Source organism: Ursus maritimus, unplaced genomic scaffold (assembly GCF_017311325.1).
Source record: "Ursus maritimus isolate PB19 unplaced genomic scaffold, ASM1731132v1 scaffold_29, whole genome shotgun sequence".
Classification (NCBI taxonomy): domain Eukaryota; kingdom Metazoa; phylum Chordata; class Mammalia; order Carnivora; family Ursidae; genus Ursus; species Ursus maritimus.
This window is the reverse complement of record NW_024425452.1, coordinates 6623603-6646681: the sequence shown is the minus strand read 5'-3', so window position 1 is coordinate 6646681 and position 23079 is coordinate 6623603. Positions and strand designations below refer to the sequence as shown.

The 23079-nt window shown below is 43.8% G+C and overlaps 1 protein-coding gene across 1 annotated transcript; it reads right to left on the bottom strand.

The window, feature by feature from the left end:
* Positions 1-878: 878 nt before the first annotated feature.
* Positions 879-20527, bottom strand: ADGRF2 (adhesion G protein-coupled receptor F2). The gene is made up of 7 exons (XM_008691954.2): positions 20456-20527; positions 15261-15303; positions 14438-14589; positions 12237-12470; positions 9950-11311; positions 5017-5058; positions 879-1019 (listed from the first exon to the last, which is right to left on the bottom strand). Exons 1-7 carry the CDS (start codon positions 20525-20527, stop codon positions 879-881), a joined length of 2046 nt encoding a protein of 681 aa, XP_008690176.2.
* Positions 20528-23079: the final 2552 nt, after the last annotated feature.

The following is a 23079-nucleotide window of genomic DNA, read 5'->3' as shown; positions in this document are numbered from 1 at the left end:
CAATCTTTGGCTAAGGTTGAGATCCGCTGCTTTAAATAATTATGGATGTTTATTCTCAATAAAACATAGCTTTTTAAAATTTCAGCTGGAAAAGATATGGAGAGATCAATAATCCCCCAGCTTTAGAGACCAAGGACCAAGTTTGGGTAGGAGGAACAGCAAAAGAGGTAGGAAAATAAAGGGAAGAGAAAGGAGGGAAGGTTAAGGGGGGGGGGGCTAAGAAAATCAAAGGAGAGAGACTAGAAAGGCAAGGGATATGGGGGGGCAGTGCTGCCACTCAAGGTCACGGGGTGCCGCCCCTACCGTGGGTATGGATCCCATCCAAAGCTGGCGTGGGAAACTCTAGACTGCCTCTTCTCTTGTGATTGGGAATGTGCCCTGGGCCAACCCTGATGTCTCTTTTGCTGCCAACCATTTTCCCGTGTTTCCCTCAGAAGGTGCCTTGGCGTGAGAATACATGATTTGTGCCCCGTGGAAGTGAAGGTCAAGGAAAGGCGTGTGTGCTACCAGACGGTAGAGGCTTCCCTACAACATGCAGAGCCGCCCCGGCCTTCCTTACAACTCCAGTAACCATGGCAGCCAGCCCCTCTTGAAAATCAAGCTCTGCGTCCGAATTTGCTTCCCTGGACTTCCACACTTTGTATGGGGTTCAGCCGACTAGAGTCAGAGAGAACGAGCAGGCTGTCACAGGAAGCTGGGATTTTTCTCTTCTCTCATTCCTCCGCTTCAGCACCGGCTTGCTCTCCTGCTGCCTGGGTTGAGGTTTGCCCCCCACCCCCCGCCTGGCCACTCTCCTCTAAATGCCTATAAGTCTGCTTTCCTCTCTTTGGATGTGGCGCCACTATTCTAGAAACAATCTGAGCAGCTGGGACAGGTGCTCACGGGGCACTTCTGAACCACCCATACCACAGAGCATTTTCGCAACACTCCACATGCAATAATGAGTATGAAGGCTTTACCGCAGATATTCTGGAGATCCATTTTGCAGAAGTTACTCGACTCTTTAAAGCTTCTCTTATCTGGATAGAGAACAAAAGGAGTTGAGAATTAAAAGATTGTGAGAAGTCAACCCAGGTGCTGAGGCCGGGCAAACACTCTGGTGAGATGAGAGAGTGTGTTACCAGCCAGGCCCTGGCGGTGGGATGAGGCGGGGTCGGTAACTGGGAGAAGTGCTTCAGGAAAAAGTGGGGAGAGGGAGAGATGCAAGAAGATGAGGCTGGAACCGGAGACTTCTATTCAGAGGACTGACCCGTGAACCCCGTGGCTAAGAAATACAGTTTGCCGCAAGCTGGAGGAAACTTTGATTTCACTTTGGGAGTAGGTTTTTGGAGCGCTTGAATAGTCGGACATTTCCCAAAGCTGGTCTGTTATTTGAATCCCCCTTTCTAGGGGCACCTGGGTGGCTCAGTAGGTTAAGCATCTGCCTTAGGCTCAGGTCATGATCCCAGGGTCCTGGGATGGAGCCCCGTGTTGAGCTCCCTGCACAGTGGGGAGCCTGCTTCTCCCTCTGCCCTGCTCGTGCTCTCTCTCTTTCATAAATAAATAAAATTTTTAAAAGAGAAAACAACCCTGTCTAGAGGCCAATCCATAGTTAAAAAAAAAAGAAGAATCCTATGCAACATAGCAAAAGCCCATGGAATGAAGAAAATAAGAATAATAAATAACAATTATATTTTGTTTTTTAAATATATATTAAATAGATTTAACATAAATATGAAATGTAAATATATTTAATACATATTAAATAATATATATGATTATATGTGGTATATTAATGCTAATGTAATATATAATAATAGAAATTAATATAATATACTAATGAAGCATGTTTATGTATTAAATAATATAAGTAATGTATGATGTATATATAATAACATGATATATAATAATATAAATTAACATAATATAATGCTAATATGGCATATTTATATATTAAGTAATTTTTTTAAGGTTTTATTTATTTATTTGACAGACAGACAGAGAGAGTACAAGCAGGGGGAGAGGCAGGCAGAGGAAGAAGCAGGCTTCCCGCTGAGCAGGGAGCCCGACATGGAGCTTGGTCCCAGGACCCTGGGATCATCACCTGAGCCAAAGGCAGATGCTTAACCGACTGAGCCACCCAGGCACCCCTATATTAACTAATTTATTAATGTATCGAATATATTTTGTTTCTGAAATTATATTTTGTTTTATATTCACATATTTTTCATGCCTGTCACCTCATTTTATTCAAGAAATAATCCCGTAAAATAGAAACTACTATTTCCATTTTACAATGAAGGACATTAAGAACAGGAGGTGACACCCAAAGTCAGTTGACTGCTGAGAAGATGAGACTTCACGTCATGTCCCCAGACTCCAAACCAGCCTGTCATTTTCCCTACATCTCTCCTGAGGAAGGCAGCACTGTCTTATTTCTATTCCATCTTCCCTTCCACTTCGTAAAACGTGATTCACCTCCCGAGGCCTTGTAGTTCTGTCTTCACAGTTAATGGGTACCAAACCGCTCCAGCTCAGCGTGACTTCACGCTTCCCAGGAAATGCGGTATTCTTTGTCACACATGGATCCAAAGGGGAAGAAGCACTCCCTGGGGTTTGGGGGCTGTGTACTCAAGGGTCCATGGGGATATGGGGAAACAACCTGGAGTTTCTATTTACATCTCTTTTTTTCTCACCCTTTTAAATGTTATGTTCATAACATGCAAAATACATACTTTGTAAATTGATAATAAACCCATCTGGGGACATATGCTCACTGCTTTTTACTAATCCTAATAAAAAAAAAGTGAGGATTCCTGGCATAAACAACTTTATGACAATTAATCATGTATGTCCTGTGACATCTTTGAGTCTTGACCTTTTACAATATAATGTTAAATGTAAGAGGTTTTGATCTTGATAGAAAGTTCCATGTCTTAGAGTTCTTTGCACATCTCACGACACCTGGTAAATTAATAAGTAACAATCCTGCTGATGATGCTTTGACAATAAATACTAGTGGTGGCATTATGACTAATAAGAAAAATAATCATATGGTATACAACTGTGTACTACCTTAAATGCTTTCTGTGTTTTTTCACTTGCAAAATCACATTTGTTCTTTACCAGGATCTAGCAGAAGAGGCAGGAAAATCATCATTATCTCTGCATTCCGTTTGGGGAACTGCGCTCCTGAGAATTAAGGAACTCCCCTAATGGCATGAAGTTAGTACACAGAGATAGAAAGACTGAAACACTAACACTCCACCACCTCTAAATAATTTTTATTAGGTCGATATGATAGTCTCATGACAAAATGAAGGACCAGGGTGAAATGCCTCTTTCATAAACCTCAGCTATTAACTTAATAATAGAGTTAATTGATTAATTAAAAATCAACCCTGCAGTGAAGGTGTTTGCATCTTTGTTTTTTTTTTTTAAGATTTTATTTATTTATTTGACAGAGAGACAGCCAGCCAGCGAGAGAGGGAACACAAGCAGGGGGAGAGGAAGAAGCAGGCTCTTAGTGGAGGAGCCTGATGTGGGGCTCGATCCCGGAACGCGGGATCACGCCCTGAGCCGAAGGCAGATGCTTAATGACTGCGCTACCCAGGGGCCCCTGCATCTATGTTTGAGAGAGTTGCTTAGTTTGCTCACTCTAAGAGGCAGTGTCCTACAAAGGAAAGAGGGCGATCTTAGAAGCCTGAGTAAACGTTTGATATTTTATTCATTTGTTTAGTTTTTATCTGTTTTCACCACTCACCACTGACACACACTCCTCTGTATTTGGAAAATTCCCTTCCCCGAGTCTACTGCTCTTTAAGGTGGAATTCACTGTCCCCACCTTCCTTGGGGCAGAGATGCAGCCATGTGACCCGGACTCAGCCAATCAGACTGCAAAGAAGCAAGTGCCGGTGGATCCCCAACAGGCTGGCCAGGGGTGACCTCCAAGACAACAGGACCGGCAACTGTAGTTTAGCATCTGCTGCCTGACATTGGCCTGGTGAGCTGTGCTATCTGTGCCCGGGGAAGTGGGGAGGAGCACTGCTGTCTAGTTCTGTGCTCTGGATTGGGAATTGTTCCTGGCGTGTCCCCTCCCTGCCTACAAGCCGGAGAGACCTTCCCAAAGATGATCTTGTGAGATTTAATAAATCCTCTTTCTGCTGCAACTTGTTAAGAGTGGGTTTCTGTAGAGCTCATGGGCCGGGTTAATCACTCCGAGCCTTGGTGTCCACCTCCATACAACTGAAAGTAAGAATACCCAAGATTGTTTTAAGGACTAGAGCTAATGTACATAAAATACTTAGCTCCGTAGGAGTTTGCCAGATGGTAGATTTTACTTGCATCATAAAGAAGAGTGATGTCTTGTGCAAGTGTCTGCGCAAATGATTGAGATAGAGGATGCTCAGTAAGTGGTCTTTACAAGCGAGGATTTCAGGGCCAAGTACTGATCATGCAGGAAAAGGAAAAAAGGGAGGAGGAGGAGAAGTGGAAGAAGAAGAAGAAGAAGAAGAAGAAGAAGAAGAAGAAGAAGAAGAAGAAGAAGGAGGAGGAGGAGGAGGGGGAGGAGGAGGAGGAGAGAAAGGAGAAGGAGGAGAAGAAGAAGGAGAGGAAGAAGAGGAAGAAGGAGAGGATAAAGAGAGGAAGAAGGGGAGGGAGAAGAAGAGGAAGAGGAAGAAGAAGGAGAGGAAGAAGATGAAGAAAAAGATGGGGAGGAAGGGGAAGAGGAAGGAGAAGGGGAAGAGGAAGGAGAAGGAGGAGGAGGGGCTGGAGGAGGAGGAGGAGGAAGAAGAAGAAGAAGAAGAAGAAGAAGAAGAAGAAGAAGAAGAAGAAGAAGAAGAGGAGGAGGAGAAGAGAAAGGAGAAGAAGGAGAAGAAGAAGGAGAGGAAGAAGGAGAAGATGAAGGAGAGGAAGAAGATGAAGAAGAAAAAGAAGGGGAGGGAGAAGGGGAGGAAGGGGAAGAAGAAGGAGAGGAAGAAGAAGAAGAAGAAGAAGAAGAAGAAGAAGAAGAAGAAGAATTATCATTATTTATGATACCTTTGGGTCCAGGATTGTTCCAAACACCAAGATGAAGAAGCCCTGAGAAAGACAGAAAAGAGCCATTTTAAATACCAGTACTCATCAGTTCCTATTGTGGTAAAAAAACAAACCAAAAAACCCACCTAAAATAAAAACGATTTATTAAATCTTTGACTCTCTGAAGGTCACAACACCTAGATTCATCCATTCGACGAATATTGATTGCGCGTCTTCCATGTCCCAGCCTCTGTTCTAGACGCTTGGGATACCTCAGTAAATCAAACAGACCAAGGTCCGTGATTCATACCAGATTATGAGACTTTCTTTTTAAATTGGGCAAAATAAAAGTGTTTTGCATTTATCAGGAGCTCACCAAAATGTTTATCTCACCGGAATATAATACTCGGAGTAAGAGTCACAGAAGATGTTACCATGGACAGCAAGCAGCCTTGCAGTCCTTGCACAAACTGTAATGAAAGAAACTTCCACAGGAAAAAATCAAAAGCGGCTATGCTCAGCTTCTGTTAACACTCTCTACCTCCTTCCTCCATCCGCAATCCAAGATTGTTCCAAACCTTGCAAAGAAAAATCAAGTGCATGGGCCCTCAGAAGACTAAGACACAAAACAGATTGAGCTTCTCAGCACGTAACGTGTGCTCAGAAACTGACGCTCCAAATAGGAGGACATGGCGGGAATGCCTTCGCTCCCAGATCCCTTACCAGCCGTACAAAGACAGACCCCATTAAAGTCAAAGGGAAGCAGTTCCTCCATAGGAACAGTCCGTGTGAGCTGGCCCAAAACCACCCTGGAAGAAGGAAGGAAAAGTATTCGTCCCATTTTCAGACAAGGAGAAAGAAACTCAAGAGATTCAACTTTCAACATGTGCGAGATAGCAGCACGCGTTAGACAGTTTCTCCTGAAGGTGTGGCTGCTCGTCCCGGCTCACCTGAGAAGGGAACGAGATAATGACCTTTGGTTAACAAGGCATTCCCTTGTTAAGCTGCTTCGATTTCATAATCGAATGTGAACGCTTACCCAGGCAGAGGTCTATGAAGACACATGGATTTAATATGAATGGTGTCACAAAGAGGTTGCAAGCCGGTGGACCCCAGCAAGAGCAATACCAACCCCACTGCTACCTCTGTGTGTAAAAAAAAGCTTACCTGAGAGGTGGAGGATCTCACAGGGACTGGGGCTGGCCATGAAGCTCATCCTTTCCCCAAACATACTAGATGTACCTATCCATTCAGCCAGGCCAGCAAGCACTCCAAAGCTTGGCGAGATTGCTTTTCTGTGTGACATTCTCAGCCTACAAGATAACTACTGAAATCTGTCACTGCGCCTACCAAGAAAATGTCACAGATGGCATGGCCCATTAGGTTACAAAGCGTCATTTGTATAAAGATACGTGGGACAAAAACATCCAGGCCTGGTTTCAATACCAGGAATACATTTTAAATCAGAATCTCCATGAATTTTTGCCTAGGAATTAAATTTTTTAAATATCTAGAAACCATGATGTTAGCCTGTTTCCTCTAAAAAATACATCCGTCTGGCTAAAGGACAAAGAGGAATTTCTCTCCTTATAAGATTTCTAATTTCTCGAGGTTAAACTAAGTATATTCCTATCTGCAACACTTGGCATAATGCCCAACACAAAATACTCAATAAATATGGCGACTTTGTCTATTTATTCATGTGCGTACCTGTGTCTAGATCTGTGTGTGTTTAATGGTTTTATTATGCAACGTGCATTTGTACAGTCACAAATACGTAACAGGGAAATACTCCACTTTTCATTGGTCCCACCTTGGGAAAAGTTACGCAAAATATCATTCAGAAAATTTGAATAAATTATTAATCAGGGGTTTAGTATCTGATTGATAAAAAATTCCCTGGTGGCAGCTTCTTTGCATTTCTTTTAGTAGATAAAGCACAATTTGAACAGATAAATCTCAAGGTGTTCTCCCAAATTTTAAAATATACACTTTATTGTTAGGGAAGGAATGTTCATATCCCCCCACCAAAATGTGTCTGTTAAATCCTAGCACCCAATATGAAGGTATTTGGAGGCATGACTTTGGGAGGAAATTAGGTCACGAGGGTGGGGCTCTCATGGACGGGATTTGCGCCCTTAGAAAAGAGGCCCCAGAAAGCTGCCTTGGCCGTCCTGCTATGTGACGTTATAGTACGAAGATGGCTACCCATCTATGAGGCAGGAAGCGGGCTCTCTCCGAACACTGCATTTCTGTGCGCCTTGACCTTGGACTTGCCAGCCCCCAGAACCGTGAGAAATAAATTTCTGTTATTTATAAGCCACCCAATCTATGGTGTTTCTGTTGCAGCAGCCCAACTGGACTGAGACAGTTACTTTTCTCCCATGAAAACAGCTATGAGGGGATCCCCAAACCTTACCCAGCCCACAGTTACTCTCAGTAAAAAGGAGAGAGGATACCGACCAGGAGCTGTGGGTTACACAGTGAGCAGTCAAGTCAGCAACTGACTACATACTGACAGTTCCCTAGCAAGGGGGGTGGTTGAGCTTTAAAACCAATGTGGGTGCTCCCACAGGGCTAGGGCCGGGAAACCTCCAGAAGAGAATTTCTCCTACATCTTCTGGACCTCGCCATGTGTTCAGGGGACTCTCTTTTCTGTCTGCTCGAACAGCACCAGCTGCCCCTCATCTTGGTTCATCCTGAGACTCTGCTCATCCTGCTTCCTTCCTCTCACTTGATTGTGTCCCCCACCTCAGCAGATCGATGGCTCTCCTTTCTTCCCTCCCACACTGGGCATCCCGAGGATGCCCTGGTCCACTGATACTCTGGGAAATAGCAATAACCAGCTCTCCTAATTTGTAGCACTTGTCAGTCTCCCTGGTTAAGTACTCCCACCCTGGCTAGTTTAAATCGAGCAACGTGGCATCACCAAACGTGGAGTTAGGAAGCAGGGGGCACATCATTATACAGTGTTTCCACCGTACAGATACAATAGGTGCAAATAACCTCACAAGCATAGAAACATGTAGACAAATAATGAGGAAGTAATACATTTTGAGGCTGTAGGTCCTTACACAAAATCTTTGTTTTATTTAATTATAAGTTTACATATTTAATTTTTAATGAGGACAGTTTGCAAAACTCCTGAAAATAAGAAGTCATTTCTCTTGACGAGTACAAACCAGCTCCAGCACACCAGTGCCTACAGCCTGCCCCAGTGTCTACCCTTCACCTGCACCCTGCTCTCAGCTTCTCACCTCCATCAGTACCGGCATTTAGATGAGCTCCACCCTCCTTGGCAGGAGTCAAGGCAGAAACTGAATTGAAATTATAAATTGATCCTGTCACGACAGATAAAGGAGCTCATGGTACCAAAATGCAAATGCTCACAGCCTAGTCCAGAGCAAAACTCACAGGCAAGACGGCCGCGGGGAGACGAGGCAGGGAAATGCAGAGGAATAGATATGTGAGCCCCTTCAGGGCTTCTGACAAACAGCCATGGGGTGCGCTGAACAGAAATTTAAGACCACTGGGTGGTTATCCCAGCCCTATCTGTGACTGGCTGCATAGCCATAGGTAAACATGGGTAGCTGCATAACCATGGGTAAAAAGCTATACAAAAAATGTAGGATGTGGGACGCCTGGGTGGCTCAGTCAGTTAAGCGTCTGCCTTCCGTTCAGGTTATGGTCCCAGGGTCCTGGGATCGAGTCCCACATCGGGCTCCTTGCTCCACAGGGAGTCTGCTTGTCCCTCTGCCTGCCACTCCCCTTGCTTGTGCTCTCTCTCTCTCTATTTCTGACAAATAAATAAATAAAATTTTTAAAAATAAATAAAATAAATGTAGGATGTAATTCACGTTTTCTAGAATAATGCACAGAAACAGAGATTCAAAAGATGAGGTGCCCCTATTATTATTAACCTTGTAAGCCAAGGCATCAAAATGCTTATTGTAAAACAAAATCATTTATACCTCAATTTTGAAAGATAAAGGAGAAACTATTTGACTTCAAATCTCTATTATCCATCAGGTAAAACAGTTTTCTTCAAATAAGCCTACATTCAGAAAAAAAGGATTATTTTAAAGGTCGTTAGAAAAATAAAAGCTTTCTTATCAATTAGTTCCTATCTACAAATTTAGCATTCAATATAATGAAAGAAAAAAATGAAAAAAAATTTTGGTAAGGAATTATTGAATAGGAAATACTATACAGCCATTACAGAGACATATTTATACATAGTAACCTAGTAAGAGGCTACCATGTATTTTTAAATGGAAAAGTAAGGTATGTAATAACATATATTTTTAACCCCTAGATGATGTCAAAATATATTTGTATATAAGCATAAAAATTTGGTACGGGGACCCATGAACCTGTGAACATTGCTTAATTCATAGAGGTGAGAGAAGAGAAGGGAAATTTTTTATCTTTAATATCATTCTGTATGACTTGCCTCATTAAAATAAGATGGTTTCCAATGGGAACTAAAAATTCTAAATGGAAAGAAATACAATAAAAGTGCACATTTTAATACCACTAGTTAGGTACCTAGATTTGGGGGAAGCGGTGATGTTTAATTTCTAAACAGGAGCAGCTCAGCCTTACCGTTGGGCTATCTATGATCTTTAAGCCATTTTGGTACTTGGTGCCTTCCCACTCAGTGTTTTATTTCATTTTCCTAACACCCCTATAAGGTGGGCAGTACTATACCCATTTTTTTAAGTGAAAAAAATGTGGCTCAGAAACGTTAAGCAAATATCCCAAGAGAACCTTACACATTAGTAAATGAGAGAGTCAAGATTTGAACCCAGACCTTTTTATTTTATTTAAGTTTATTTCCTGACTCACTACACTACTCCAAATCTATTGTAAATACGATCGCAGAAGCTCCTGATAACAAAACTTCTTCCTGAGTTCTCCCACTTAGTACTGGGTCAGTAGCGTCTAGACTTACCTGGAAGGCATTGAGCAAGGAGAAGATAATGTGGAAGGCCAGGTTGCTGTCATCGACGACGGTGGCGATCCCGAATCCCCAGGTCAGTCCCAGCAGCGGTGTGAGGATGGCAATGTTCTTACTGATTCTCACGATGGCTCTCACTTCCTGGAACATGGAACTGCCAATGGCGGCTCGCTGGGTCTTGACAATCACCAGTGTGACTGTGATCAAGTTTACGACCACGATGGCCAGGGCTGGGACCACAAAGGCCAGGAGGGCCTTGGTCATGTCCCAGTTGAGCCAGCAGGCCTCAGGCCGTAGGTAGCCTTTGCTGGGCTCAGTGGCAGCAACCGTGACGGCAGCAATGAGCAAAGGGCACCCGTAGCCGACTGAAAAGAGAGCGGCCACCAGGACTGACTTGGGCAGTGTATGGAAAACAATCAGGATTCCATAGAGGATAAGGAGTGCCTTGGCAAGCATCCAGAAAAACACAGAAAGGTAAAAGAAATGAACAAAAAATGTGGCTGCCACACATGCGTTGTGGTGTGTCATGGGACCACTAAGAAAGGAAGCCACAATGAACCACACGTCAGCCATCAGCAAGGTGGCCGCGATGTTGGCGACGCACACGTGGCGTAAGTACGAGATCTCTGTCTTGGTCACTTGGCCCCAGACCAAGGCCTCAATGGACAAGCAAAGGATCAAGCTGCAAATCGAAATGCCCAGGCCTATGTACGTGACATGAGTCAGGATCGGGCTCTCCAAGATGTGGGGTGACGTAAGAATAGAGAAGGAGGTGAACAACTTGCTTGGCCTACATTTGCAAACAGCTTGCTGGGAGTTTTCTTGAATCATCTGACAGGCCTGCTGGTCCCATCTGCTCTCCAGGGGGTGCCAGCCAACGCACTGTGTCCTCCTCTCCTCTGACTTGCTGATCTTTTCAAAAATCAGTGAGATTCTTTTAAGTTCCTTGGGCAAAATGACAGACAAGACGAGCCCATTCACGGTGACGTTTTCCAAAACACTGGCTTCTAGGATGGCCCCGAGAGTTGGAAATGCAATGCTGACAGCCTGGGAAGGGGCAGGAATCTTCTGAAGTTCATCTCTACTGATGAGCACCCGTCCAGTGATCTCACTGCCCGTGTCGTTAATTCTCATTGAAAAAGTGAAATTCTTCCCAGCGTTGTCTCGGGATATGGTGGCGCCCGTAGTATGAATGAAGGCATCTGATATGTCAATGGGATACTTATTTATAAATAGCTTTCTTGCAAAGGAATTGACCGAGTGTAGCAGGACACAGCTGCTGTTTCTTTCAGGGATGAAGGTCCAGTTTGAGATGCTTCTGCTGTTAAGAATGTGGTTGGCCATGGTGCTATAACTCTGCCAATGAAGAACCAGCATTAGTACTGAGCCACTCCCCGCACCTGCCAGGACAGTCAAGATTCGCTTTTATACAGTGTGGTCCTCCAACTAGCCACCTAGGCATCCCCTAGGAACTCCAAAGGATCTCAGGGGATCTCAGGGCCCATCCCAGACCTAGTGAATCACAATCGGCATTGTGATGAGATCCCCGGGGTACACACAGGCCACCGAAGTTTGAGCTGGAGAACACAGAGAGGAAGGAATTGCCCTCGTGTCATGTATGAAGCATCTCCCTGTGAGGCAGGCCAGTGGGCAGCCTTCCCCAAGCTCACTGAATCATCGGTTCCCCTTCACACCCTGGTGAAGCCAGCCACTTGCCTACCCTGCTCCAAGTGTCCGTCATGCAAGGAACACCTATGAAGTCCCAACGGTGTGCAGGACCCTGGACAGGAACATGGCAAATCGAAATTTGATGCCAGAGGCTGAACCTCCTTTTTCTCCTCTGCCTCAAAGATTGAAAATAAAAGAAGTGAATCCAGGTCCACTTTCACACTTCCTGCAGCACACACATATGGCTGTTTTCTTTGCATTCAGTTATTTTCCATTTTAGCTGCCTGTTCTGACTCACAAGGAAAAGTAGGAAAAGTCCCTCTCTGCAGGAACCAGAATGGTTCCTAGGCATTTTCAGTAGCCAAAACAGACATTGGGAAAGCTTAATCCCGTGTCAGATCCAGCACCCCGTAAGTGCTGTCTCTAAACGCGTATTGGCTGTGTTCACTTTCTCCATTCCTTTGTTTATTCTGTGGTGAACATTTACTGAGTGTTTACTATGCCAGGCATCACAGACACCTATGTGAAAGACCCTAAAAAGCCCACAGAATACTCCAGCGAACCTGCATTCCTTTCCACCAAAACATCATTCTAGGGAATCAAGACCCCTCACCTGCATCTTCACCTCGTCGACACCTGTCCACAGTACCGTGGATATGTTGTGTAAGAGCTGCACGATGACAGCAATGTTCCCCGGGCTCCGGGGAGACTGCCGAATGTTCCTGAGTACGCAGGACAGATCCTGCGGACACTTCTGCATCAGCAAGTCTGTGATGGTCTCAGACTCTTTGGCATACTCTTTTATGACTGTATTGCCTCCGAATGGTTGAACCGAATATGAGTTTGTCTAAGAAAGGGCAAAAAGAAAGTCTGTGTTAGGTTACTTTTGCTTTGAATGTGAAAGTAGATTTGATAAAATTTAGGATAGCCTTGTCATGCAATTGTACATTGCAAAATGTTTTTCCATTTTACATCTTCATAGTCACATTTGCTATGGAATAACTTGCCCTATTACCAAGGTATATGAACAGAAAACCGAGGTTCCAGGTTGCCAGCTGCCGGCTCCTAAACCCTCCCCCTCTAGAGAGCGCATGTTATCTTTAGCATTCAGACCCCTTCTGTGGATACACACCGTATGTATGTCCTGTGCCTCTGATACATTTCTAGTGTCATTGAAGCTTATTTTTACTAAGCGTATTTTAAACATAGAAATTCTGAACTAGATTTGGCTGAAACAACTGACACTAACACAAAAAGAGTGACTGAAAATAGTGATAAACGGTATCTCCTACAGATTCAGGCTCTGGGTCCCACACTTCAGAGCAGGGGTGCCAAACATGGCCCCTGACTGGCTGCCTGTGTTTTTGTAAATAAATTTTATTGGGACCCAGTCTGCTCATTACTGAAGTATTGTCTATGGCTGCTTTCACGCCACCATGGCGGAGCTGAATACTCGCAATAGAGACCCTATGACCCACAGGGACTAAAATATTAACTATCTGGCCCTTTACAGAAAAAAAAAAAAAAAAAGAAAGAAAACAAAACGGCCAACCCTTACATCAGAGCACACTAATGTGTGGCCTCCTCTAGCCTGGTCCTTCACAAGACAGAGGGACTGTGGGCCTAGAGGATATGCCTACTCAGAGCTCATGTCCCTGCATCTAGACACTCAGAGTCCCCGCTCGGCAACCCCAAGCCCACTTCCGGGGCCTGCATGGGCCTCTTCCCTAAGTCTACACTACCAAGGATGGGCCGTGCCACCAGTATGCTCACCACTAGGCCCAAGGGGTGACAAAGGGACACCGGTTTTCAGGGTTATGAACATGTGACCTTGGCTCCCCACCACCCTGGAGGAGCTGGATAGAATCTGATGGGAGACCGGCAGGACATACTTTACTTAGCAGTCTGGAAACTTAATTTCAAGCATTTAGGTATTAAAACATATGGTACGTGGGTCTCTGTGTGTATCTTTGCCCAGATTCCTCAAATTAGGGGTGGGCCCATTGGGAGACACGCTGGGGGGGGGGGCAGCGTTTTGAGGTCTGGTCGGGGACTTCAGGTTTAGCATCCACTGGCACTCCCCCTGGCCACCCCCAAAATCACCGAATGGGGATGTTCCCCAGACCAATGCTAACGCATTGACTCCTCTGAAGGAATCAGGAGCTGAACGTCAGAAAGGTGAAGCCCCTACGAGAAGAGGAGCAAAAGAAACAAAAAGAGAAGAAATAATATTTCGCCTGATTGTATTTATCAAGATTGAATTTTTACAAATGTGTAGTAACTTAAGTATGTGCGGAAACAGGTTCACTTTTGTGATGAGGAAGTCCTTCCCTTCAGGAGCCTGCTCCTCGTGCTTTACTGAGCCCAGCAATCACCTGGGGGTCTTGACAGCCCACAGCTTCAGATTCCACAGGTCTGGGCTGGGGCCTGAACTCTGCATACCTAGAAGTTTCAGGGCAGCCTGTGCTGCTGGTCAGAGAAGAGGACATTGAGGACCGAGGCTTTGTAGTAAAGACCTAAGAGCAAAGATGGAGAACTAGGCCACGATCATTCGCGACAGCTCTTCTAGCTTTGACCTGAGAATCAGGCCCCTTTGCATCATGAAGCATGTGGGAGCCCAGGGCACAAACTTTCAGATCCCAAAGCGAGGACCCCCATTCTTGTGCAGAGAGAGACAGCGCGTAGGTGTTATGTATTCACGCACAAACGCACTCACCTACCAACCCTGCCTCGTGCCCCCCCTCTCTCTTATTGACCATGCCTATGCATTGCTCATTTGGGGCTTCCCTCTGCATGTGAGAGAAAGGATATTACCTCAAAGATGTTGAAGGCATTAAGAGTCCGGCAGGTTTCCGTGATCTTGTGCCATTTCTTTTGCCTGCATAAAAACCCCGTATTTCCCTGAGTGTCTGGAGGGCAAGGTTGGCTGCAGTGGGAATTGTCCACACAGACACCATCACATACATCTGCGGAAATAAAAGGTATCAGCGTCAGATGGCGAGCTCGGGGCTCTGCACGGCGTGGGCCAATCACCAAGGTGTCAGCACAACGAGGACACATCAACCCCACGGACATCAGATGTATTTTCTTTGCAAAGTGGAGGAAGATTGAAACAGATCAGTGATCATCATCTATTTCAGTGACAAACACCTATTGTCTCCAACAGAATCTTATCCAGAACTCAAACGTATAAAACAGATAAAAGTGGAGCTTCCCCAGTTGAAGTGACAAGGAAGAGCCCACAGCTCCCTCAAACTCCTCCAGCTCCCCAGAACACGGTATGGAACCCACTGCACCCCATGTTCTGTGAGAAAGCTCCCAGCTCCAGAACTTCGTAATGAGTTAGGTCATCCATGAGTTCTCGCAGACCTGCTTTGGCCGCTGCTCCAGGCTGGGCTGGCTCAATCGAAAGAGTTTATGGCAAAGAACTCTCTGGCCAGGATGGCACAGAGGGTGCTGGAAGGAGAAGAGGGGAGCAGGGGTCAAAGGTATAATTTAATATGAGAAAACGAAAGAGTCCAAATGCGAGCCATCAAGGAGTCCCGTCTGTCATGCCGTCAACAGAGGGCTGAGCGTGGCTCTCTGTTATAATAAATAAACAAAACTTCCATTTGATCACTAACCACTGCCAACGTACCATGTGGCCTGGCAGGCATCTTCTCCTTGCTTTTGTTGGCAACCTAGAAAGGGAAAATAAAAATCCGCATGAAAACTAATCGTCGCGATGCCAGCCCAATGATCTACTTTAGTCACAGACTAATGGCCACGTGTGAATCAGCTCTGACACCAGGACGCCACCAAAAAGCCAAGACCATGAAGTACGGCCCCATGGCTCCATTTTGTCATCAGTCTGGACGGCGACTCAGCAGGAGCCCTCCTTCCTCTCCAGCAAGAAGGACCAACATTCTATCCAAGAAATACACCATGAGCAGAGGTGGACTTACATGGAAGTTAATGGAGGCTAAGCTTTGGAATCCCTTGCTTGTAATGGGTCCCTTCAAAGCACTGAGAGAGGGTCTAGCAATGTGTTCACACGACCATATATCTAATTAAATTTTCAAAGGCAAAATAATTTAACCATCTTCTGTTCAGACTATTTTTTGCCACTCCGCCTTGCCCTCTTCCCAACACCCTCATTTTGAATGGATAGCACTAGAGAGGCTGTAGGTATATATGGAATCTGGACAAGTATAAGTTGAGTTGGGGATCCATCTAGTTTGAATTTAATAGGATATATTTAAGAAGTTTGCAGTCATTTCCATATTACAATCTGGACATCAACACATAATGGCATTCATTTTAGAGTATTTACAATTCTTAAATAGTATTTACAATTACTCACAGAACGAGAAAATTCTAAGTGTTCTGGATACCTTGCAGCTCATAGTTGAAAGAAACTTATTAGATGCTTCCCCAAAGTTGACAACAGTCTTACATATTTACATGACATTACTAATAATGAAATGAGAAGGTGAAAGATAATTTTCTAAACTAGCAATAATAAAAAACAAATTTGATCAGCAATGATAGAGGAAAAACTGAATAATCTCTCTATTTTCTCCATAGAAAAAAATATTATAAAATTATTGACATGCAAGTATGCAGCCAAAAATACACAGAAAAAGATGTGGGCAGTTTACTAATAAAAATATTGTGATTTTACTGGGTTTATTACTTAATAATGCTGAGTAATTGCTGAATGTAAAACTCTTTAGCATTTCTAAATTTGTTGTAAAATTTGAAATTTAATTAGTTTCCTGGATTTAAGTAGACATTCCTTTTCCCTTAATTTAGTATTTGTAATTTTGTATTCCTGTTCTTTGAGGGAACTCCCTCCAAGTCTGGCTTCCCCCTATCATGAGCACTTCCCACCTCTCCTGATTAAAAACCCTTCTCCATCCCACTCATTCATATCAGACTGGAGCCCTCACTGAAAGGCAGTCTCACATTGTGGTCAACGGATGTACTCCGAGAATAGACCACCTGAGTTTAAATCCCAAAACCACCACTTGAGACCTTAGAAAAGTTCATCTCTCTGGGCCTCAGTCCCCTCACCTGTAAAGTAGGGTGAGAATGATAGTATTATAGGGGCGCCTGGGTGGCACAGTGGTTAAGCGTCTGCCTTTGGCTCAGGGCGTGATCCCAGCGTTGTGGGATCGAGCCCCACATCAGGCTCCTGTGCTAGGAGCCTGCTTCTTCCTCTCCCACTCCCCCTGCTTGTCTCTCTCTCACTGGCTGTCTCTGTCAAATAAATAAAACAAAATCTTTAAAAAAAAAAAAAAGAATGAGAGTATTATAATTGTGTGATCCCTCAGAGCACTTTAAAGAAGAATGAATGAGATCATCCTACAGAAAACACTTAGAATGGCACCTGGAATATTGCAAGTAGTATTTAGGAGTGAGATCCCATTATTACTCTCTGAATAGGGACTTCCTGAGCATCCGAATATCTATTACATACAAAGTTCAAGTTTGTCCCGTCCAAGAAGTCTTTCCTTTTTTTTTTCTTTCTTTTTTTTATTACAATAATATTTTTTTATTATATTATGTTAGTCACCATACAGTACATCCCCGGTTTCCGATGTAAGGCTCGATGATTCATTAGTTGCGTATAACACCCGTGCACCATGCAATACATGCCCTCCTTACTACCCATCACCAGTCTATCCCAATCCCCCACCCCCCTCCCCTCCGAGGCCCTCAGTTTGTTTCTCAGAGTCCATAGTCTCTCATGTTTCATTCCCCCTTCTGATTACCACCCCCTTTCTTTATCCCTTTCTTCCCCTACTGATCATCCTAGTTCTTATGTTCCATAGATGAGAGAAACCATATGATAATCGTCTTTCTCGGCTTGACTTATTTCACTTAGCATTATCTCCTCCAGTCCGTCCATGTTGCAGCAAATGTCAAGAAGTCTTTCTTGATCCATCTCTGAAGGACACATCCTTCTCTCTCTGGCTCCTGTAGGATTTATTATCTACACCACCATAGCACTCATTCAATGCTTCACATACACATATACTCACCTCCCTGCTATTTACTCTCTAACATATTATCTCCTCAGGTGAATTGTATGTTCCTTAAGAACATGGATTGTGTATTGTGTCTTTCCTATCACCCTGAGCAGCTAGTTCTGTGTCTCACACGTATGTGTGTATATGTACATATTAACATGTATATGTATACTGACATGTGCATGCATGTTATGTTTGTGTGTGTGCATAGAGAATGAAAAAGAGAGAGACTGAAATTTCCTGTTTCTGTGCCAGAAGTTTGCTCTCTAGTGGCTGGGATGAGCCATGGTCCAATTCTCCAAGTTCCATTCCAAGATGGAAACCACTAGTGACTTAGCTATGTGAGTAACGTGTGGAGTCCATGTCCCTTTCTCCTTCACAATATTGTTTCTCTGTATGTTATCAAGAAACAAGCCCAAATCTTCCATTTCCTCTACCAATAAGAATTTATGGAGGATCTGACTTGAGCATTTTAGGGTCTGTCCAAGGGGAAGAAGGTATCACTGAGGATTCGTGAAATACAATGTCCTTCAAAGCACTGATGTAAAATGACCCCTCGTTTCACAGTCTAGAGATCCAAGCCTTGCTATATGCCCAGAAGACTTACAGGCTTTTGACGCAACAAGAATAATAAAATGGCATTTTTTGCATTTTGAAAGACCTTCTTATTTTATAGGTAAGGAAGGTGAGTCTTCGATAGGCGAGGTGACTTACCTGACGCCACGCAGGGGGTTCCTCTTAGAGCTGGGTCTAGAACTCAGCTCTTCTCAATCCTGTGACACTGTCCTTTCCACCAAGTCGGCCCACACGCAAGTGGAGACAGCAGAGAAGGATGTAGGGTGTGGAAAAATGATGCCCTCAACCCATCCTGAGAGGGCCGTGGTCTCCAATACACCACAATAAAGCACTTCAAAGTGAACAACTCTGGATAAGCCTTGGCCCATTAAACAGACTCCCATGAAGTCACATTGTATTAATCAGATATGTGCGCAGAAGACCATGGTGTGCTATTTACAAGGAATTCTGGAAACTCTCCCTTCTTAAGTGAAGGACCTGATTCACTTCTTCCCAATTAACTTGCCAAAGCACATGCATACCCAACTCCTCCTGGTCGCTTCACTTGTAGGGTAGCCTCTAATATGAACCTTTTGAGCTTCAGACATCTGTGATCTTCAGCAGAATACTATGAAAAAGACCCTTTGGAAACCTGTATTCTGCTAAACCTGAGAAGCTGCCCGAGTGAGAAGAGAGGTCAGGAGAGGGGTAGCACCCAGAAACTCAGCATCCAGCAATTTGTAAGTTGAGAAGAAAAGGACGGAATGTTCGTGAAGTGGTCCCCAATAACCAAGAAAACAAAACCAACATCCCAGGCTCTGCCTGCTCTCCAAGTTCTGTCTTGTGGGAAAATATGGATGTGGAAATGAAGAGGGGAAAGAGAACCAAGCTGTGGGGTCAAGACGCCTTCTGGAAGAGGTCTTTCTGAAGGAGTCTTTAGCCTGTCCCAGAAGCAAGGACAGCAAGCAGTTCAGTGCTATGGAGAAGGGGAGTCATGGAGAAAACTCCCAGCCAGTAGCACACTACTTAAAAGGTAAAGTAAATATCATTTGGAAACTCCTACAAAGAATTTCCAAAGTCTTTCTTTCCTAAGGAGGGTTTTGCTAAGAAGGCACATAATACAATGGAAAGAACAAGAAACAGGATCTGAAGAAACAGGGGTCCTGCCTTGGTGGTCCTGTGGCTGGATAGGTATGTAACCTCAAGAAGATCACATTCCACAGCATGGGCCTCAGTTTCTCCCTCATGTAAGAGATGGAGTTTCACCAGTTGATCTCAAAACTCCCTTCCAGATCTTGTAGTCCAATAATAATACACTATTCCCAAGAACATCAAAGTAGTTTTACGTCTCTCTCTCCATCTGTCTATCTCAATGATCCTCCACACCTTATTTTAAGTAAGTAACGGTTACAGACATTAAAATGACTTATGGGGGGGGCGCCTGGGTGGCTCAGTCGTTAAGCGTCTGCCTTCGGCTCAGGGCGTGATCCTGGCTTCTGGGATGGAGCCCCGCATCAGGCTTCCCTGCTGGGAGCCTGCTTCTTCCTCTCCCACTCCCCCTGCTTGTGTTCCCTCTCCCGCTGGCTGTCTCTCTCTCTCTCTGTCAAATAAACAAATAAAATCTTTAAATAAATAAATAAAATAAAATAAAATAACTTATGGGAAAATATTCTAGAGAGAATCATAGGGCTCACTGCCCCACAAAATTTAAAACCAGTATGTCACTACAAACTTCATCCCAGTTAAACCTTGATTGATCATTGACTATCTGAGGGGCTCATGGCTCCTTCCAGCCCATCCATTGTGTTCACTCTCAGGATTCTCAAAGAGATGTCATTTTGGGTGGGACAATGCTTCATTGAGCCAAACCATTCCTAGGTCCCACCCACTAAATGCCATTAAGTATCTCCCAGTCACTGCGAGATAGCCCTCGCCACCCCCACATTTTCAGGTGCCTCTATAGAAGTAGCACCCCTCTGGTTATGAGCAATGAAAACTTTCACCGCCAGAGGATATGAAAATAAAAAGAGTTTATGAACCATAAATCATTTGAGCCTCATTGCCTCTGAGGAACTCAGAAAAAATCAAAGGAAAATAGTTTGAGGCTATTAGCAAGAATGGGTTTTGGATACCTGTCGTTGCAATGTCTTCTGGTGGGACCACTGCCTCCTGCCTCTGCTTGGGCACACAAGCCGCCTGACCGATGGGTTTTCATTTCCATTTGCTTTCCCACCCGTTCCTCCTCCCACCTCCCTTTGCTTACCTGGCACAACGTCCTGCAGGACTCTGTGGGCAGAAGAAACACGAAGTAGTACAGCAAAAGTATATGAGTCATCGTCTTCCACACAGCTGCCTTTCTTGCTTCTAGAAAAATCAATGGAAAAGCAAAGCGTCTCCAGTCTGAAGCTTTCAAAGCTTGTCGTTGCAGACCCAGTCAACCTGTAAGTCTAGGTTCCGTCCTTCATGCCGTCAACTCAGACTTCTCTGCCACAGAGGTGGCAGCCCTGTGGCCTCCCGTGGACGTCACCGGGGAGCAGCAGCTGGGACTGGGGAGCGGGAAGTGCAGGCAATGGGATACCTGCTGTGGGAATCCTTCCAAAGGAAGCTGCCTGCTGGGCAGTAATGAATAATAGCCCGTTTTCAGGGAACCAGAAGGATGGTTCACTCCCTGGGTTAGGCAGGCCTGAGAAACATGTGGGTGGCTACGGTAGAAGAGCTGGGTTCCTATGTGCAAACTCAGCCCAGAAGTATCTTTGGAAGGAGACTAAGCTCCGGGCTTGGCCTGTGATCCTCACTCCCACCGAACTCTGGAGCTGTGTTTTCATAGGGAGGTAGCAAACTTCAAGACTGATCTTCCACAAGTCCTGCCATTGTTATTTCTGCCCAAAGTGATCAAAACTATGACGGTTCCTTGGCACCTAGAAAAGTGCAGGACACATGGTGGGCCCACGATATGCTCATTATAGAAAAAGGAAAGGAGGGAGGGAGAGGAGGTGGTCAGGAAGAGCTGACGATTTCTATCAGGTCCAGGCTCTGCAGACGACTCACATAAGTTGAATTTTTTTAGTATTAAATTTTAATGATTTTAATATTTTTCATTTTGAGTGAAATCCTCTTTGAAAGGTATTTGAGGTTGCTTTGCTTTTAGATGGAAGGGTGCAGAGGACTTGGTGTCAACAACAAAGGCCAGGAGCTTTTGTGATGGTTGATATTTGCTATTTGACCATTTTTAGACAAAAAGGAATAACCTTTCTCCCAGTCGTGCATAATTCTACAGCAAACAACACCACTATTTTAAAGACTAGGCAAAATGTCTTTTTAAGCACATTGCCTGCAGTGAAATACTTACCTCACTGAAATCCAATGACTATTTAAAATATTTTATGTGGCCTGTTTCAACCTGTTGTTAGGGTTTTCTGAAGGTCCACAGTTCTTTAAGCACAAGGATTACTTTGTTGCTCATAACTTTCAAATGTATTTAGTAGCAACCCAGATGGACACACAATTTCAAGTAGATTTCAAGTAGATTTCACGTTGGCTTCCTTTTTTCCAACTTGTATCTTTCAAATGGATGAAAATCCAGTATGAAAATCAACAAAGTGACTTACCACAATCATCACCAATGCAGTTACTGCTTTGGGTAAAATCATCAAAATTAGAAAGAAATTAAAGCCACTGATGAATTTGTTGACCTAATTTTCATAAAATCTGAGCATGAGTCCATGTTTTTCTGAATCACATGAATTTTACATTAAAATTCTCATCACACAAAATGTTTTCTCTTTAACTAAAACTACCTTTTAAAAAAAGATTTAAGGACTAATAGAAGACAACAAACTTTTGAAGGGTTAGCTCTGTTCTGACCAGACATGCAAATAGATTTTTTTTTAAAGGGGCTGGGAAGAAGTTGAATGATTAGATCAGGTGGACGGATCAATATGGAATCTATTGTTTGCTTAAAATTTTTAAGGTATTGTATTGAAAAAAAAAGTTTTATCGTCCTGGTGTTTTAAGTTTTAAACATAGTTGTTTTAATGTTATCAAAATGCATTTTGATTATTACTAAAATTGTTTTTGAGCATGGCAAAATGAGCACTTTGTGCTTTATGTGGTAATGACCTTCACAAACTTTACAGTAGGGACTTCTTTGATAGTTATGCTACTACTAAAATTTTGGAGCCCAGAATTTTCTAGCAACTGCTTTGGTATCTGGGACTAGCTTGTCATAGAAGAACTGAGGACCACAACTCTGGAATGCTATCTTTGTGCAAGTTTCAACAACAATGGGACTCTAGGTGCATTTTGAACTTTTTCTTAGTTCTTTTAACTGGAAGAAACATTTTCTAAAGTTGGCTCTTTTGGTATTTTGCTTATGAAACTCCTCCGTAAGTAAAGTGGACTTAAGTAAAATCAATTTTCTTCCAGATTTGTTGACATTAAGCCATAGTCATTAGCTCTTTTTTTATTCCTTTGAAAGCAAAAAGTTTGGAAGAAGCCAAAAGTATAGTGGCAAGATAGCGGCAGGAATCCAATCTTTTGACCCACGCCACCCTTTTCCTTCCCATTTTCTTTTAAAAAGCCTCAGGTCTCCAATGGTTCAGACCTCCTTAGCCCGGCTCAGCCCTACACCTTTCTGCAATGCAGGGGTAGCCAGAGTGTAACTCTTCTCTCTCAAACAAATGTTCGAAAATGTTGGTTTCATGTGTATCCCAAGCCAAAAAAAACTTCATTACAGACATTCATTTCAGAAAAGACTTATCTCTCAAGAACATACAACCTGAAAAAACAGTTACCTCATGCAATTCACACCAAAAAAACATGAAGCAATTACATCAGCGCTGACATTTCACAAAGTAAAATGTACCAAATACAAAATGTTACAATTTT

Excerpts from the sequence above, each read along its gene's own strand:
- ADGRF2 (XM_008691954.2), bottom strand. The coding sequence starts at position 20,527 with ATGACTCATATACTTTTGCTGTACTACTTCGTGTTTCTTCTGCCCACA. Across the intron at positions 14,590-15,260 it reads GATGCCTGCCAGGCCACATG|ATGTATGTGATGGTGTCTGT; the intron begins GTACGTTGGCAG and ends TTATTTCCGCAG. Across the intron at positions 11,312-12,236 it reads TCGACGAGGTGAAGATGCAG|AGTTATAGCACCATGGCCAA; the intron begins GTGAGGGGTCTT and ends CTTCATTGGCAG.